We start from the raw sequence: 19,912 nt of genomic DNA, 5'->3' as shown, positions 1-19,912 counted from the left end.
CGGACGGGAACACGCCACTAACGAATCGCGGTTATTATTTTACGTAACGAATGTCGACGACCAATAGGTTCAACCGTGATCTTGATGATTCAAGCCCGATTCGCAGACTAACATCAGTCAACTTACATGGCTGGGTTTTAGCGGACGAACGATCCGACCAGCCAACCAACTTTGCTTCATCGTTAAACTTTCCGTTTTCTATTGGTTTAATCGATATATATTATTCAGGTAAGTGTATAAATATTACTAGAGACTCATTTAAGATATTATTAGTGAATTTACTTTACTTTATGTCGCAAGTTTAAAGCTCATTTCAAGCTTTTCATTTGAAATAATTAATCAGATCAAGTATTACACACATCTAATTGTTAGAATATTAAGTTTTAAATATTTCTCTTTATCACTTATAAAAAAATATATCTATTAAAAAACTACCTTTAATGTTGATAATATTTGCATGTACTTAATCGCGACATTTTCTTGTTATAATGTACGACAATCCGTAATTGAAAGAGTTTGTCACACGCAAATACTTAATTTCACAATGTTTCCAAATTATATAAAAAGTTTTCTAAGTGACCTTGTTAATTCGATTTGCTAAATTTCTTCCTCAGAAATGATTAAATTGTTATCTGAAACACCAACACACACATGCAAATTTAATATAAATATTATTTTTAGATAACTGAACAGATTATAGAGGTACCTATGTACGACAACGGAAGTAATAATTCTCTAATTTGCGAGGTTTTATTCCTGTAATTTATTTGATATTTGTTCACGGTAAACGATCTACAATGCCTTCAATTACGTTTAGAATGATTTGTCACTATTACAACAATGGGTTGAAATGCAACCAACATTTTGTTTATTATTACCTTAAAATGTCCAACAAATTCTTTAAGTAATTATTTAATAATTTTTCATTAAAACTCTGAAGATAAAAATGATAAAATAACTAGTTGAAATTCGGACTTATATAGGTGTCAAAGTTCACATAATAGATAGGCCATTGTATTTAAACAGAAATAATTATTAGGACAGTAGAGTGATAATTAGTGTGTGTGTGACCAGGTCTATTAACCCGAAAGTATTTCGTATGTGTTTACTACATAAATTAATTTAATCTTCTGTTGGACTCTTTAAAGTTTATATTTATTTAAGTGTACGTGTAACATTAAAATAAAAAAGAATTAATAAATGGTCAGTACTTTTTACAGAGTTTTATGGAAAAATAATGTGGACCCATGTTCATTGAGACTTTTCTTTAATATTTCAGGTCATACCTTAATTTTTATGATATTATTATTAAAAGTATAAAGAAAAATTAAATAAACATAGGTCATTTCATACATGCTAAAAAATATAATTGTGATTGGAATATGTGATATTAGAATTGTTTATTTTTTATAATTTAAAATTGTTTTTTGGTTATCAAAATAAGTGAACGACTTTTAATATTATAATCTTGGTGACTTTTTCTCGGGTATCTAATGTTTAATCTCAGATTTTTGGACTTTGAATGAATGATACCATAGTTCCAAGTCCATTTTTAACAGGTATAACATAAATTAAATTGAATAATTGTTTATTTCAATTTATTATTTTATCAAACAATTTTCAATTATAATTATTATTTGTGTTAAGGACTAAAGCGTCACTATATTTTCATTTGTTTACAATTTCTTTTAATGCGTGGTTAAGTCAGTTTAATTAAATAAAATACATAACATTTGTTATCGTACATTTTTAAATAATTAGTTTCATGTGACAGAATTTTTGGGGTAACAAATATAATAAAGTTAATTAACGTTTATTGGAATTTTAGTCGTAAAATTATAGCATGTAAACTAAATGGTAATTAAATGAAGATAAAACCTGAAGATAACATAACTAAATATTTCTGTTTCGCACTTTGATGATAAACATTATTAATAACATTATTTTCATACATACTACACTAAAATATATAATATAAATATTATATATTTTTTTAGAAAGTATGCTTAAGAGAGTTTTTGTTTTTTGCCAATTATGTACGAGTTAATTCCTTTGAAAATTAAACGGTTAAATAAAATAACTGTAGGTGTTTCAACTTAATTATGTAATAGTTATTTTTAGGTATCATCCAATATATTCATTAAACATAAAAATATAATGTCAATTGTAAGAAATTGTATTAAACATTTAAGAAACATTGCGAAATTATCAATAAAGCAACAATTTCTTAATGTTTAATTTTAATTTGTTCTTTTTTAAACTGATAAAACTACTTCAAGTTCATTTAAATATACGTCTTCAAATAGTATTTTTAATAATCAGTTTATTTATAAATAATTCCTTACAGATAAATAATTTGTTGCTCATTTCTGTTACAGAGATGGGTTTATTTCTTTACACAATGGTGTTGCTTGCATTGTTCACAATCTTATGGAAAGTCAGTTCGGTGGTTAGATACTATTTGAAATTTATATTTTTCTGTTTGGCAAGTATGATTGGGGCGGCCGGACCAATACCCTTAATGTTAAACAAACCTCGTGACCCAAAAAATGCTTTGTGAGTATTTTTTATTTACAATTATTCAATTTGTTAACAATATAAATAATGTGCACGACAGTTGTCATTTGCATCGCTACAAAATAGTGTTGAGGTCAAAAAACATAAATGTTTACATATTACAAGATAACATTTTTTTTTGGAAAATTGATCGACCTCAACAAATACAATGCGTAGTAATTACTTTATTATTTAATCTAATTAATGCATGGACTACTTATAAGTTTATTTTTAGAAATTAAACAATTCGTTGGCATGAGTTCCTTCTAAACTACGCAAAGTCTTCTCAAAATCACGTCCAGTTCTGAATAATTTGTCTTTATTGAAATTTTGCAGATTACCTGCGGCAACATGTCGACTTGCAGCCAAAATAATTGGCCTGAAATATACCGTGGAAGGGCACGAAAACATAGTTAAAAACACCGGTTGCGTGGTCCTGATGAATCATCAAAGCATTTTGGACTTGATCAGTAAGTTTAACAAGTTTACAACTTCCAACATTTTTTACAATTAATTTTTAGTTTTGGCATATCTATGGCCGATTATGGAAAACTGCGCAGTGATCTCCAAAAAAGAAATATTTTATCTGCAACCATTCGGACTTGCTGCTTGGCTTTGGGGCACCATATTCATCAACCGTTCCGATTCGAAAGGCTCGAAGGCGCAAGTTAGCAAATCTGAAATTGCCATCCGTAAACGACAGGTAAATAATAATAATATGATTCCAGAGTGTGTATTTAACACTTTCTTTTTGTAGTCGAGGATTTTGATGTTCCCCGAAGGCACCAGAAGTCTGGGCAAAAAGCTGTTGCCGTTCAAGAAAGGCGCATTCCATTTGGCGGTGGATGCCGAATGTCCAATTCAACCGGTTGCAGTGAGCAGGTACTCCTTCCTGGGTAAACACAAATTCGAAAGTGGCCACATCAAAATCAAGATCCTTCCGGCTATTTGCACCAAGGGTTGCACCAAAGAAGACATTCCTCGATTAATTGACGAGACGTACAAAGTTATGTCAGAGAACGTTGATCTTATATCCGACAGTGAAGTTAAAACAAACTAAGTAAAGGATTGACTCCAAGAGTTAAGACTGTGACTGATAATTTATGTATTTATTTTATTTTTATGTAGGACAAATTGTAAGGATATTTTTAATAAAAAGTTACTAGAACACCAAGACGTTTCTAATCCAATGCTACGGCAACATTTATGTGGTGAAATATTTAACACAAAGCATTAAAAGTACAATGCACAATTACTTTCAACCATTCCCACATACAAACAATTTTACAGACCGTTGAAACGATTAATTTTAACAGTAGAATTATAAGAATTAAAATTAATATTGGACATTCGTGCCCACACGTGCGGATCTCTGATCCGGCCCCACCAAATTAAACATAAACAATTTCACTCCGTCCATATATGCAACCAAACTAACGGATAATAAACTGCGGACACGTTGTTTATTTTTATCCATTGTTAGTTCGTACCTCTCATCAAACATCTCGTATATACGTTTTGTTGTGGTTTAATCGCGGTACCGTTTGTACAAAGTGACTCACTTTATGTACGGATGGTGAAAGGATTAGATTAGTCTGAAAGTGAGTGTAAGTGCAAAATGGTCCGTAATACGGGTATGGAACAGTTGATTCCGATTGTGAACAAGCTACACGATACTTTGTCTCAATTGGGGTACCACAGGTCTTTGGATTTGCCTCAAATTGCCGTGGTAGGCGGACAATCAGCAGGGAAAAGTTCGGTTTTGGAGAATTTCGTGGGAAGGTGAGCCATATTATTTGATTTGTTTTTTATCTGCAGTGCTGACAATACTGGAACTTTGAACGTAACCACTTGTTTACTATTGATTTTATCCAAAATTGATAGATCATATTCGTAATATTATAATTAATTATTAAAATTATATCAGTAAAATAATTTTAAATATTGAATCATTATCTTTGTAATTACGTTAGTCATAACAATAATAGAAAGTTTAATAATTGCTCATACAAATTGCAGGAGTATCCTTCCTAGTTATACAATACTTTAATGTACTAATCTCCATTGTTTGTAATTTTAAATACATGTTAATACTTTAAGATTAATAAGTAGTTAAATAAAATTTTAATAAAAAATAGGTCAAATAAAATATAACTTGTATACATCAAAACCTGCAGCTAATTAAGAGATAATTCTAATAAATTACATTTTGTTAACGATGTAAATTAAAATTAAGTAAGACTCTTATTTCATGCACGTGACTTTAATAACATATTTATGTACCAAGACAAAAAAGCATACGTAATAAATGAATATGTAACGTATAATAATTATAACGAATATTATAAACAATAATACATTATTGTTTCATGAAATATATTTTCCAATAAAATGAAATATTTTTGTCATGTTATCTCACTTCTATTTTTGCACTTTTTATTTAAAATTAAGCATTTCTATAAACAGGTGCTTATACTAATTGCAAGTAACTTTGCTAAACTCAATAAATTGTCATGTATGTGCATTAAACAAACTGGTTCTTTTAGACATGAAGAATGTAATTCTAATTTAGTGTGTTTATCTGAGATTACGTCATTTTCCTCGCTTGTAAATTAAAATACGTGTACAAAACCTTGTGTGGTTAGAAAAAGACCAATTATCATCTTAACAGATAACTTTAAATAATTAAAATTAAACTGGAATAATAATTTTCCAGGGATTTCCTTCCTAGAGGATCTGGCATTGTTACACGTAGACCATTAATTTTACAATTAATCAACAACCCCAAAGCAGGTACGTAAAATATCCAACTGCAGCAAATTGATCAATTGTATTTAAATACATTGGAATTTAACCTGCTAACTTATGTAATTGAACGTCTTAATGGCCAGTACCCGTGGCAAACATTTTATTACACAGTAAACAGTTGCGAGTTATTTTCTAATTAGTATAATATAAACAGTCATTGAAAAAAACTAAATTACGCGTTTTATTTTACAGAATATGCCGAATTTACTCACTGCAAGGGTAAAAAGTTTGTGGATTTTCTTGAGGTGCGCAAAGAAATCGAAAATGAGACTGATCGTGTGACTGGTCATAACAAGGGCATTTCCAATTTACCGATCAATCTGAAAATTTATTCTCCAAATGGTAATTTTTAGAAAACATATATCTATTTATTACGTGGGAAAGGGTCTTATGGTTATACAGCATGCCTCATTTGAAAGAGGGATTCCCTCATAAAATTTGTATTTTTTATTTGATTTTAACATACTTTTGTCTTTCAATTGTGAAGCATAAAAATATGTTCTATAGACAAAATGTCACGTTATGACTCAAAACCAAAATCTACTGAGAAATCTAGAAAATTGAAAATATACTAGCTAATTATTCATACAAAAATTATACATATTTATCTGTAAAAAAATGTAAATCGAAATCTTTTTGCGAAATATTTTTTTTTTTAATTAAGTAGTCTACGAAAAAAACTGAAAAAAAATAGCACAAATCTCATTTTTCAATATTATACTAATTACACTCTAAGTAGAGTAAGTATTCATACTTTTAAAACTCACATATTGATTAAAAAAGTAAATTCATAAAAATAATATATAATTTAAATTTTTCCAAAGAATTAGGAATATGCACATCTTTTTTAAATTTGCTATATACCCATTTTAGTAGGTGCTTAATCCAGTTGTGTCGTTAGATTTTCTTTAAAAAATTTGCTAGTATTATTTTTTCAATTTTCATACCTAAAAATTATACTGTAGGTTTGGTTTAAGGCCCAAAAACGCCCACATATGTATATAATTATATGTTAATTTGGAATAAAATAGTCTATATATACAACTTATATACACTATCGCTCATATGTAGAGCAACAAATTAAAAAACAAAATCATTTTATTAAAAGAATAATTCTTTTTAATTTAAATTAATTTTATAATTAATACGTGTCTAAACATTTCGTATAAAGATATCCGTATTTTTATACGGATATCTTTATTTACGTAGTTTTTATACAACATTTTATTTCGGACAGGGTTCATAAGTAAAGCAACCAAACCCTATATTCAATACAATTGATTTTATTATTTACTTCTGTGTCCGACATCGTTCCTTAAAGCTAAACATGTCTAGAAGTGTCCATTTAACAATACAAATTAAACAACAATTTGTAGAAATGTTCCGAAATGGTGAAAAACAGAGTAAAATTGCAGTAGATTTAAATTTAAACAAATCGATCATTTCAAGGACGATTTCCAATTTTAACAGAAGGAATACACTGGAAGTAGTTACCAAAAGAGGTAGGAAGAAATTTTGAACGATTATATTGAAAAGCTACTAAAATTAATGAAGAAAAGGTGTTTAGAAGTTATTAAAAAAATGTATATGCTACTAGATACTAAATAAAAGAAGGCTAAATGTACGTAAGGTTGTTTTATCTTAAAGTTGCTCTACATTTGGCCCTTGAATATTTTTCAAATATTAATAAATACCTAAGTAAACCCACTAATAAACATTAGATTGTACAATATTATATTCAATAATATGAATGTTTAAACACTTTTATCAAGACAAATGAAAATTTCTAAAGTTGCTCTACATATGAGAGATAGTGTATGTATAAATTCAAGTCCAAGGAATCATGTCGTGTGAGGGAAACATTACCGTTCCGTATTTATCAATAATAATACACAAATAGTTAAATATTTAAGTTTTCAAATGTAAAATATCAATATTCAAAGTCTGAAGAAACAATATTTTCACATTAATATGTGTAATGAAGTACTTATTGTTTATAATTTTTTTCTAAACATTGGAGTCAATTAGGGGCTCATTGACTCCGATGTTTTATATTTAAATACAACGAACAGGGACAAGTGCAAATTTTATTTTTTCCTTTTTGTGTAGTTCTGAATTTGACATTGATCGATTTGCCTGGCTTGACGAAGGTTCCCATAGGAGATCAACCGCCCGATATCGAAAAACAAATAAGAGAAATGATACTTCAGTTCATACGAAAAGAATCGTGTCTAATCTTGGCAGTAACGCCCGCAAACAACGATCTCGCCAATTCCGACGCCCTTAAATTAGCCAAAGAGGTCGATCCGCACGGTAAATACATTCCGATATGTCGTTGTTACTTTTCGACTCAAGGTGGTGTTTTAATTTAGGTTTCAGGACACTCGGTGTCCTCACAAAGTTGGATTTGATGGATGAGGGAACGGACGCGAGGGAAATTCTCGAAAATAAAGTGTTCCCGCTTAGAAGAGGGTACATAGGAATTGTGAACAGATCGCAAAGAGACATCGACAAGAGAAAAGACATTAATGAAGCCCAATTGGCGGAGCAAAAATACTTTTTAAGTCATCCAGCTTACAGACACTTGGCCAGCAGATCGGGCACTAAATATTTGCAACAAGTACTTAACGAACAGCTAACAAATCACATCAAAAATTTTTTGCCCAGCTTGCGAGAGGACTTACAAAAACAGTTGTTCGCTTTGGAAAAGGATGTGGAGCAGTTCAAGCATTTCAGACCCGACGATCCAACCGTCAAAACCAAAGCTATGCTACAGTAAATAAAACAGTATTTATTAAAAACACTTAAATATAACCGTATAACTTTTAGAATGATCCAACAGTTTTGTGTCAGTTTCGAAAATCAAGTAATGGGGGTGAAATCTGGTGAAGTTTCTACATCAGATTTAACTGGTGGAGCAAGAATTCATTCTTTGTTTCACGAAAGGTTTCCTTATGAAATTGTTAAGAGTGAGTTTGACGAGAAGGATTTGCGGGAACAAATTGCATTTGCCATTTTTAACATTCATGCTATTAGGGTAAGTTTATTTCATGTGTTTTATTCACTATAATTATATATCCATATCCATACATTTTAGATTGGTCTATTTACCCCCGACATGGCTTTTGAAGCCATAGTAAAGAAGCAAATCGTACGTTTGAAGGAACCTTGTTTACTATGTGTTGATTTAGTTATACAAGAGTTAGTTAAAATTATCCACTGTTGTACAGAAAAAGTAAACATTTATTTTTGTAAACGACTCGATTTTAACAGTATCATTTTTTAGATGTCACATTATCCAAGACTGAGAGAAGTTGCAGAAAGAGTCTTGATAAATCACATTCGAAGAAGAGAGTCTTTTTGCAAGGATAAACTAGAAGCTTTCATTGGATGTCAGTTAGCATACATCAATACAAATCACGAGGATATTGCTCGATATTCAAGGTCGCTGTTTCCTATGTTTATTTTTAGATTTTTATTGTTGTCTAAACTTTCTTATCTATTTAAATGTGACCCTCATAAAGTGATATACAAAAAACAAGCTGTTTAAATTGTCAAATATATTGAACTTATATTTTTTTTCATAGCCAACAATCAGACAACACTTCGAACCCTTCGAAAGCTGCTCTAGTCAACCAGGTGATAAGGAAGGGTTTCATGGTGCTCCAAAACCTTAGTTTCATAAAAGGTTCCCGCACTTTTTGGTTCGTTCTCTCTTCAAGTAGTTTATCGTGGTATAAAGACGAGGACGAACGAGAACTCCAATTTATCTTGCCGCTTGAAGGACTGCGATTAAGAGACATTGATAATCATGGTTTCATGTCAAAGCGGGACTGTTTCGCACTTTTTAAACCGACAAATACCAACATTTACAAGGAATACAGACAATTGGAGTTGGGCTGTGAGAGCAGGGACGAAAGTGATTCCTGGAAGGCGTCTTTTCTTAGGGCTGGAGTTTATCCAGAGAAACATGTGGTTGAGGAAGAAACAGCCACTGTAAGTTAAATCAACTTATCAAAAAATTGATAATTATGTTATTGATTGCAGGCTGTTGCTGAGAATAGTGTATTGAATGATCCAACATTAAAAAGACAAGTTGAAACGATACGAAATTTAGTTGAATGTTACATTAAAATTGTGACGCAAACGACAAGAGATATGGTACCTAAAATTATTGTACATACTATAATTAACGATTTGTCCAATTTTATGTACTCTGAACTCTTATTAAATATTTATGCAACGGAAGATCAGGTACTAAGAACAAAGGCAATGTTAATTTTTATACAATATTCTGTGTTCTAGAACGTTTTAATGGAAGAATCCATGGAAGAAGCTAAGAAACGCGAGGAGAAACTGGCGCTTTATCACACATGTAAAGAAGCCTTGAAAGTGATAGGGGATTTATCTTTCGCCTCCATTCCAAATACACCTGAACCAAAAATTAATCGTAGTGTAAATGGATCAGGTAAAATTAAAAAAAATTATTACTGTTGTTTTACGTAAATTTTATTCATTGTTTCAGGACCTGGAAGGGTAACCAGAAGGCCTCCTCCTCCACCTGTGATACGTTAAATGCTAGTATATAACATTATTGATAATTAAATTGTTTATGCGTAATAAATTATTTATATACGTAAATTAAATATATTTAAAAATTGTATAATATGTTCCGTTACTCATTTCCATAAAAATAAACTAGTGGTATTAAGTCGGCAATCAAGATCATCGTTGTTCACACCTTAAAGGCTATGATCGCTTGCAGTGCATTGCTTTGCGTAACAATAAAGAAGTGGGGTAGACGTAGTTGAAGTGGTTATACGTGAGGAAATTATTCATTAAGAGAGAGAGAGTGCCACTGAGCACTACAAACAATTGTGAGCATGAAGTGTAATTGCATATCTGTCACTGACAGTACGTGTACGTAGAGATTTTTGATTTAATGAATTAAGTCCTGAAACTATTTCACATGTTGTAGTTAAATAAACACTGCTAATTAAGACAACACAATGAAAATTTTATTCAAATATTTGTTACTTAAACATTCATGTAAAATTGAGTGTATATTCGAAAAATTCCAAACATTACTTTGTAATTATAAACATTGTTTATATATGTAGTTGTTTAAATAATTTCATAACTATGTCAAGTATTATAATAAACTACTGATTTGTCGAATTCTTTATTCTACTTAAAGTTTTAATAAATTTATTAATAATTAAGTCAAATAAAAGCCAATTGGACGATACTAATAAAAATTTTATTGTTTTCTTAAACACACACAATCTTATCACAGAAATATAAATTATATATACACAATAAATGAATATCTTTTACTGTAACCCTTTAAATTTAATTCGGACTACGTTAAAACACCATATTTTAATATAGTTCTTACATATAGGAAGATCTGCCTCAATATAGGGGGGAAGTATTGTTTATTCATTCTAATTATAAAAGAGCATTAAATACTCAAACAATAATATTCATAAGAACATAAATTCTTTCACTTACATCTGTTTAAAGGGAACACCTCAATAGAAGAAACTTAATATTAGTTTGCCTTAATTAATGTAGAATATCATGATATGCTAATGAAATTATTGCTCTGATACACATTAAATAATTAAGTGTCTTAAAATTATAGTAAATACATAAAAACATTTAATATATACAATAAAAGTTTTCTATACAAGCATCGTAAATTAAGCACAGATTTGAAAATTGATATTTTAGTAAAGAATCATTTCAAAATCAATTTTCAAGTCGGGCGATTTCTGGACACTTCGTATTAGTTATATTAAAATATAATTTTGTATAAATAAATAATGTAAAATCTTGTTGTAAAATTTTCGGGAGAAATATGAGTGACTTGAGCCTACACATGTTCATTGTATAAAGGGAGATCAAAAGTTTGATTTACAGTGTATAATTTTGAATATAAAACTGCATAAGAAAAAAGATATGTCAACCTTCTTAAGGAACGAGTATAAAAATATAAATTGTAAATCTTTAAAAATAAAGATGAACATGATCTTACAAAATATCTAACTTTTTAAACTTCTTCAGTCTCAGATTTATCATCTTTTGTTAAATCTCGCGATCCAAAGGGACTAGGCATGTGTTGATAGTGGGGCTTTAATGTGCTGGTAGGTCTGGTGTAATCCAGGTGGTCATATTCCAAATCTAAACAAAATAAAATAAATTAGTCCTTCATTTTTATTATAAACTTTTTAGAAAACCCAAAGCAAAGTAGTTGTAAAATGAAAATCTATTCTAATAAAAAAACGAATGTTAATTTAATATTAATCATAGAAACTCCACAAACAATTTTCTAAGTTATATTTATATATGTTTGTGTAATATATCTTTGGATATTCTGTTTAATTTATTAAAGTATTTGTGTTTTTATTTTCTTATGTACAGTGACGATTTCGAACCATAGCCACGTGTCTATATTAATTTCAGCGTAAATCGTTCCTGTACTCCCCAAATAAATTAAAAAGCGGGCATGCAATTCGTGACGATAAATATAATTGTAATTTCGTGACAAATAAAGCTACAGTAAACTTACATGATTATTTCCATTTGGAAATTCCTACATAAAAACGTACGTATTTAATGGCCTGTTCAGGAATTACGTTATATAGAGGAATATTACTTACCAATATCTTTTGTGTCCTTATGTTTTATTTCGTCGTACACGTGATCCAGCTTATCTATGCTGTGATATATGTTCGGATTTGTTAAGTCTGCCTCTTTGTTCTTTAAACTACGAAGTTCGTCGCTGCATCCACCATAAGCTCCTGAAGAATAACGTTAACGAATCATGAAAATTGGATGAAAAGGAGATAATTACCCTTTGAAAATTCGTCGTCATCAGTGGAACAACATCCTCCTATACCTAATCGGGCTCGCTCTGCGTTCATGTTGTTAGTCTTTTGCAGGTTGTTTCTGATTGTGTTTGTGTTGTTCAGAAGTTGTTCATTGTCTTTTCGTCCAGGTGCTTGATATGAATAAACGGGATTGTCGAAATGATTGCGATCTGTGACATTAACACAATATTATTAACGTAATTAACAAGTCATACAAATATTATTACCTGGAGAAAATCCTCTTGGATCAGCTATGTATTGCACATGAGCAATTTCAGTTTTTAAATTTGCCACCCTTCTTCTATAATAAAATACTAAGAGTATAATTACTGAGAGCAAAACGATGGAGACCATCAATCCCGCCACAACAACTCCATAGTTGCCACCCTCATCATTCTCTTTAATGCGGCTCAGAATATTCGATTCAGAACAATTTTCGCCGGTGAATCCGTGCCTGCAGATACAACCCTCAGCAGGATGGCAGATGAAATTGTCGTTCTTGCATTCGCATGGCTCCATGCAGTGATCACCATAGTAGCCTTCAGGGCAAACTAAAAGGGATTTTTGTTTTATTTTTATGATTTAAATTTAATTTTAGTTAATATTGGTATATACAGTTTTGTGTGGTTTTAAAGTTATTGATTTAATGGTATTGTTAAGTAATTTAAATGTTTCATTTTCAATTTAGGTAACATTTTTAAATCATGCTTGTTTATTTAACAGGCTTGTTAAAATTATAAAGTTTTGTTGTTATAGTGTGCTATTAATATATGATATTCTTTACTGTTTTTTAATTTATGTCTTATATTTTACCACTACCTCCCAAAACCTCATAAGAAGTAATATTTATAAGCACCACTGAAATGAGATTTAAACCATTTAACAAACAAGGCGACACAATTACATTTTAAGTGCGATTCAAAAATGAGGTGACGACTTACTTTCACTGCAGTGAGACCCTGTGTAACCGGGTCGGCACCGACACACACCGTCGTTCCTTCTGCACTCGCCCCCGTTCAAGCATTTGCAATGTTGGGCACAGTTGATGCCGAAGGTGCCAGGCGGGCACGGCGTCGAACAGTTCTTGCCCATCCACCCGGGCAAACACTGACATTCTCCGGTGACGTGGTGACACTCGCCGCCGTTCTTGCACGAGCAGTTGAAGCCGCAGTTCTTGCCGTAGGTCTCGAACGGGCACGGATGGTCGCAGGTCAGGCCCATGTAACCGGCCGGACAAATGTACTCGCCCGTGATGTGATCGCAGGTTTTGTTTCCTGATGGGGAACGAGATTCGTCATTAAATCCAAGGTTTTGTGGGTTGCTTACCTTGTAGGATGTCCGGACATTTCTGGCGGCATCCGATGCCGTAATAACCGTTGTCGCATGGTTGGTCGCAGTCGGGTCCCTTCCAGCCTCTGGCACAGTAACATGATCCGGACTCCGGATCGCAAGAGCTATTGTTCTTGCAGTTGCAGTCGTTTTCACACGATGCTCCGTACTTGCCGGTCGGACAATTTGATTCGCATCTTACGCCTGTTCACCAAATAACTCTTATGTAGTATCTACATTTAATTAGTTACTATTTATAATTTTTATACACGTTAATCGTCAAGACTTATACAACAAAAATTAATGTACCTTTCCATTCTGGTTTACAAATACATTTTCCGGAAACGGGATCACAGCCTAAATGGTGACCCTCTTCACAGTCACAAACCTGCTCACATTGAGGTCCAAAGTATCCTTCAGGACATTTGTTTTCGCAGTATTGTCCCGTGTAACCGGCGCCACAAGTACAGTTACCTGAACGACACACAAAAATTCATGCAAAATAAAATAAAAAACAACAATAAATAAACTTAGGCAATGGACAACTATTCATGCATTACTTATAAAGAAAAAGTTAACGTATTTTTTCCGTTGTAATGTGATTAGTGCAGATGATTATTAATGGTAACCATGCAGTGTAATTAATGATATTAGTGGGCTAACCGTTAACTGGATTACAAGATGCTCCGTTTTTGCAATCACACTTGTTGAGGCATTTTGTACCATATGAGTTGTTCCTGCAAGGTCGATCGCACTGTTGTCCTTCCCAACCCGGAGGGCAGTGACACTCGCCCGTTTCCAGTGAGCAAGTGGCACCGTTTTTGCCTGCAATTTTTATTTTATTAGGCTCCAAAACGACTTGTATGGAGGAACTTACATTCGCAAGTGTGGGCGCATTCCTCCCCGAACTTGCCGGCTTCGCAGGTCTCGTTGCAGGTATCGCCGGTGAATCCAGGCGGACAGATACACGTACCATTGACTGGGGAACATTGAGCGTTATTCTCGCAGTTACAAATGCTGTGACAACCTTTGCCGTAGGTCAAAATCGGGCACAATCTCGAACAATCTTCGCTGTTCCATCCCGGCTTGCAGTCACATTTGCCGGTCCATGGATGGCACCTAATTTAAATCGATTAATTATGTATACTCATTGAACCATGTGTGTATATTACATTTCTGTGTTTTCGTTGACGCATTGGCAGACTTTGTCGCACTTCGGTCCGTAGAAACCGTCGGGACAGACTCTTTTGTCACACAATTTGCCTCTCCATCCCTTCTCACATGAGCAGCTGCCGTCTTTGTTCGAGCATTTTGCGCCGTTCTTGCAGTTGCATGTCTTGGCACAGCCTTTTCCCCAAGTTCCATCCGGACAAGTGTCCAAGCACTGAAGTAATGAAATGTAAATTCTGTAAATGAATACATGCAGGTAGATCTTACTCTGTCTCCTTTAAATCCGGGCTGGCACTCACACGTGCCGTTAACATGGTGACAGGAAGCTCCGTTGTAACAGTCACAGGTCTGATTGCATCTCTCGCCCCACAATCCGAAGGGACACCGGTTAGCGCAGACCGTTCCTATCCATCCCGGTTGGCAGTAGCACTGCCCGTCCTCCGGATCGCACGTGCCGCCGTTCTGGCACCGGCACTCGCTCATGCACTCCGGCCCGTGGGTGCCAAGCGGGCAAGGATCGTCGCACCTGTAAAATCAAAATAATCAACGCCTGGATTCAATTGTGGGCAAAATTTCGTAGTTACAATGGACCCATGTATCCGGAGTTGCAGTGGCATTCGCCGGAAATGTGGTCGCATTCGCCGTTCACGCAACGGCATTTTTCCATGCAGTCCATGCCGTAGGTGCCGCGGTCGCATTTCTTCTCGCACTGGCTACCGATCCATCCTCTTGAGCAGCGACAGTGACCGTTGAACGGGTCGCACGTCGAATTGTTTTGGCACAAACATTTGTTCTGGCACTCTCTACCCCATTGTCCCATAGGGCAAGCTGTAAAATTATTGAATTTAAAATCAAGCAAAAAAATAACTTTCTGCTTTTAATCTTTAATTTACAGAGTTAAACACGTTTATGTGTACATGATATCTGGTTCTGGGAAACGTTTACAAACAGTTATGTCGAACAAATAAACCGCAAAGTGCGGCATTTCCAGTAAATCCAATTCCATAAACGACTTACAAATATCACAGTTAGGACCTCCATATCCGGATTCGCATTGGCAAGTCTCGGGCGCCACGCAGGTGCCGTGGAGGCAATTCGTCGAACAGATAGGTATGCACTTGTTCTCCGCCTCGTTTTTCGTGTAGCCCTTGCAACAGTCCTCGACGGGGCGTGTTTTCACCAGGTTCTGCGTCTTGTAAACCGTTTTGAACTTGATTTTGTACTTGGAGCATCGCGGCGGGAAGTTCAGGCACCACACGTACTCGCGCACTTGGTACGGCTGCTCTTCCGACACCCGAACAGTCACTGTATAACTACAAGAGAAAATTGATTACGCTGGTTTATATATTTTGTACGTTTTATAAAATTTTTGAAATATAGAAATTTTATCTTACATTTTTAAATATTAAATTATGATTAACGATACAAATTAAACAACATATTGTAGAAATGTTCCGAAATGGTGAAATACAGAGTAAAATTGCAGTAGATTTAAATTTAAACAAATCGATCATTTCAAGGACGATATTCAATTTTAACAAAAATAATACACTGGAAGTAGTTCCCAAAAGAGGTAGAAAAAGCAAGACTAACTGAGCTGTGGACAGGAAAACTTATTGTTCGTGACACTTTCATCACCACTTCCCGTATAAATCAAAGAATAAACGAACTCAGTATGTTGGTGAGTACCATAAAACGAAGACTAAAAAGAGCTGGTCTCTATGGTAGAGAAGCAACAAAGAAGCTCTTCATTTATGCAAATTATAGAGCAACGAAACTACCATTTGAAAGAGAACATGTGAAATGAACAGATGGGCAATGGAAAACAATTTTGTTTTTCGATGAAAGTCGGCTCCAATTATTCAAATCTAATGGTATTTCATAAATGAGAGGACCAATTAATGAAAAGTATAATCCCAAGTACACTAAACTCACTGCGAAGCATGGTGGAGGAGATGTTATGGTTTGGTATGTTTTTCTGGGTTTGGCATGGGCCCACTGGTTAAGTTTGACGGGATAATGGATCGTTTTATTTATCGTGACATTCTTTAGAATCATATGTTTCCATTTGATGAAAGTGACATCAGTTTAAGGTGAACCTTCTAGCATGACAACGATCCGAAACGTACGTCTAAGTTAGTTAAAGAATGGTTCGCTTCTCAAAGAGTACGTGTCATGTCTTGGCCAGTACAAAATCCAGACCTCAATCCAATGGAAAACCTTTGAGAAGAAATTGATCGGAAAATCCCTGCAAAAAGACTATCAAATATGAAAGAACTATACGAAGAAATTCAAAATCACTCGAAAGAAATTTCGAACGATTATATTAAAAAGCTACTAAAATCAACGAAGATAAGGTGTTTAGAAGTTATTAAAAATAATGGATATGCTACTAGATACTAAATAAATGAATGCTAAATGTATTTAAGCTTGTTTTAATTTAAAGTTGCTCTACTTATCACCCTTGAATATTTTTCTAATATTAATAAATACTTAACTGAACCCACTAATGAACAATTATATTGCTGTATTGTGTTTATCAAACATTCTGCATAACTGACAATAATATGGATATTTAAAAGTACAAGAATTAACAAGAATATATATAATGAGTGTTTGAGTCGCAATTTTTCAATCAATTCTAAAATATTTTCAATACAAAAATATGCAATTTTAATTAAAATAGAAAAAATGAACTTTTATGACTTTATTTAAAATATTTTATAGGTAGAAAACCAAATAACTGAAGAGAAAATGCATCAATGGTCTTATTTGGTCATTTGTTATCTTCCTATAAAAAATAGTTACCCATATTGATGGGTATAAACAAGTTAAAGGTTTCACCAACACGTGAATTATCACTCATTTTTTTTACGAAAAAACCCAACCGAAATATATATAAAAAATGGAAATACTCGTTTATTCTTCTTTCCTGGTGTTCCAGGACTTGAAATGCTTGAAACTGAGTGGAGAAACTAAAACTGAAAATGGTCAAAAAGTGAATGATTTTTGAACTTTCTACAGATGGTTATCTTTTTTCCTGTTGGCCTTGCCATTTATACTTAAGTAAAATTATCTAAGTGAATAGCCCAAGGAAAAAAAGCAATCGAATTACCCTAAAAGTATGTAAAACAAATTTTGCTGCAAAGTAATAAATCTTGAATACCCACAATTAATATTAAATTTGTTTAATTAACAGTAGGATTGAATGGACTTTTCTTAAAATGGCTACCGCGTGGGTTTTCCTACCTGTACAAAATATGATAATTATAAAATAAATTTGTATAACTTACGTTTCTTGTTTGGTGCATATATTAGATCCCGTGAGTGCTGCATAGGCAGTCGTGAAGAATGTTATAAATAAAAGTGACAGAAAATTCATGTTGCATAAGAAACAATAAATAAGTCAGCTAAATAATTAAAACGGCAAATTCATCAGAAACGGCTACATAGGTGTTTGTTGTGTTGAGCTGATGAGTAATTACGTGTTTTGTTCACGCTGCATCTGTAACCAAAAAATGTAATTAGTAAGCTGCATTTATTTATAAAAAAAATGTAAATTAGGTTTTTTGGAATGTACTACTTTCTACTCTAATTACAATCACTACTACGGTTTTCATGGCGTTCCATAATAATAAAACGTAGACGTAAATAGTACGTCAGAATGTAAACAAAAGTGGACCAATAAATGAGTCTAATTAAGGCTAATTAATATTAGCATACAAAATTCGTCGAAAATCTCGTGATGAATTTATGTGAATACAGATGAAAATTAAAAAACAAGAAGAACTGTTAGAATATTTTCTTAATGCATTGATTTGTAAATCCATTATTAGGAATTACACATGAAGGAAAGTCTATGTGGGACATTTTGTTTGTCCATTAAAATGCATCAAGAATAAATTATGCAAATGACGGGTATCTGTTGAACGGCCCAATGATTTTCCAGATGAGAGTTTATAGTGATAAACAATAAGATTATAAATAGTTTTTATGGTGTACCATTAAAACGCCCAACTGCAATATTAATTATATGAGTAATCAGAAGATACAGCGACAAAATATTATAATTTTCTTCGGCGAAGATCCTAACCAAAAACTTTATTCGAGAAATATTTAATAACGGTTACAAACTGATTGTTTTTAAGAAAGCACCATTTACATATGCGTGTTGTGAATCGCAAACAATGTGATCATCAAGGTAGTTCAAACGCGTAATGAATAGTCAACAGGTTATTGATTCAAAAGTATCATATTCATAAAATTGTACGATTTAACATTTTATCCACGTGTTTTTGAAATGATAATGGCTTGTAAATGGCACAAATATGCCAAATAAAATAATATTGTGCTTACAATGATAGAAAATTCTAAAAACACTACAAAGAGACAACAATTATTTTCCAACAATCCTTTTCTATATATTTTTGATTTATCCTTTGCTCCACGAATGTAGTACGAAAACAATTGTGAAAATAATGAGCGTCATAACCAGAGACACAAGAAGGAGATCAACGAACTTAAATTGAAAAAGCTCTAATTGGATAATGGCACATTGTGTGAAGTGTTAAATATGACTATATGAAAATAATTATACAGAGTGATTCATCTAAGAGAATGAAAAATGGTAATGATATGAAATTTTTATAGTAATCTTAACTTGAGTTGAACTACTTTTCTAATTTATTTTAAAGATAATTTCAAATCCGGTTCCGCCGGAAGTGACATGAACTTTGTTATTTACCCTGTATCTTTTTATTTTTTAAATTCTACATATAATTGCAAATAAAATAGCTGTACCATGTTAAATACATTAACCCAATAATTTTTGGGATATTAATTTTTTTCCAAAAAAATTGATATCCCCATGATCGTATTATAGGGAACCATTATAGGTACCCCCAAGGTGTCCATCACTTATGTTTAATTTTGAACATATTATTGTACAACATCAATAACTATGTTATTTTCAGTTGTACAACGTGTATGTTTCAGCATAATTAGATTGTACATTAAAAAACCTTTCTATTTGTATGACCATTCCCTATACATAAAATGAATAGTAACAGAGATTTTACCAAATATAATTTTGCCACATTCAAAACAAATACCATCCTTGACATACTACTATTTGTACATTGGAAAATGAGAGTTATTTTTACAGAATAATTAAA

General features: G+C 32.6%; 3 protein-coding genes across 8 annotated transcripts in view; 2 read left to right on the top strand and 1 right to left on the bottom strand.

The window, feature by feature from the left end:
• The first annotated feature begins 35 nt into the window (after positions 1-35).
• Positions 36-3,726, top strand: LOC109603582 (1-acyl-sn-glycerol-3-phosphate acyltransferase beta). The gene is made up of 5 exons (XM_020020067.2): positions 36-228; positions 2,379-2,556; positions 2,893-3,026; positions 3,078-3,259; positions 3,314-3,726. The coding sequence occupies exons 1-5, from the start codon at positions 51-53 to the stop codon at positions 3,614-3,616; spliced, it is 975 nt and encodes a 324-aa protein (XP_019875626.2). The 5' UTR covers positions 36-50; the 3' UTR covers positions 3,617-3,726.
• Positions 3,727-4,017: 291 nt separating this feature from the next.
• On the top strand, positions 4,018-10,032 carry LOC109603589 (dynamin-like). Its single transcript, XM_020020075.2, has 12 exons — positions 4,018-4,338; positions 5,273-5,349; positions 5,557-5,706; positions 7,474-7,677; positions 7,737-8,139; positions 8,194-8,401; positions 8,462-8,599; positions 8,651-8,808; positions 8,952-9,360; positions 9,412-9,618; positions 9,670-9,832; positions 9,890-10,032. Exons 1-12 carry the CDS (start codon positions 4,175-4,177, stop codon positions 9,937-9,939), a joined length of 2,331 nt encoding a protein of 776 aa, XP_019875634.2. The 5' UTR covers positions 4,018-4,174; the 3' UTR covers positions 9,940-10,032.
• Positions 10,033-10,602: 570 nt separating this feature from the next.
• LOC109603588 (protein draper) overlaps positions 10,603-19,912 on the bottom strand; it is a 28,425-nt gene continuing 19,115 nt past the window's right edge. For 2 of the 6 annotated variants that reach the window (XM_020020074.2, XM_049965705.1), the window contains 14 exons: positions 18,032-18,243; positions 15,756-16,051; positions 15,323-15,566; positions 15,006-15,264; positions 14,741-14,952; positions 14,446-14,687; positions 14,232-14,393; positions 13,878-14,042; positions 13,566-13,772; positions 13,181-13,513; positions 12,467-12,790; positions 12,224-12,409; positions 12,030-12,170; positions 10,603-11,550 (listed from right to left, as the gene is read on the bottom strand). In XM_020020074.2, coding sequence (XP_019875633.2) covers positions 11,420-11,550; positions 12,030-12,170; positions 12,224-12,409; positions 12,467-12,790; positions 13,181-13,513; positions 13,566-13,772; positions 13,878-14,042; positions 14,232-14,393; positions 14,446-14,687; positions 14,741-14,952; positions 15,006-15,264; positions 15,323-15,566; positions 15,756-16,051; positions 18,032-18,120 — 2,991 coding nt within the window. In that variant the 5' untranslated portion in view covers positions 18,121-18,243 and the 3' untranslated portion in view covers positions 10,603-11,419. Of the gene's footprint in view, positions 11,551-11,938; positions 11,963-12,029; positions 12,171-12,223; positions 12,410-12,466; positions 12,791-13,180; positions 13,514-13,565; positions 13,773-13,877; positions 14,043-14,231; positions 14,394-14,445; positions 14,688-14,740; positions 14,953-15,005; positions 15,265-15,322; positions 15,567-15,755; positions 16,052-18,031; positions 18,244-19,912 lie in introns of all 6 variants that reach the window. The other 4 variants (XM_049965707.1, XM_049965706.1, XM_049965708.1 and 1 more) reach the window with 4 other exon arrangements.

Source organism: Aethina tumida, chromosome 3, assembly GCF_024364675.1.
Source record: "Aethina tumida isolate Nest 87 chromosome 3, icAetTumi1.1, whole genome shotgun sequence".
Classification (NCBI taxonomy): Eukaryota; Metazoa; Arthropoda; class Insecta; order Coleoptera; family Nitidulidae; genus Aethina; species Aethina tumida.
The sequence above is the reverse complement of the archived record's forward strand: the minus strand, read 5'-3'. Positions and strand labels throughout refer to the sequence as shown.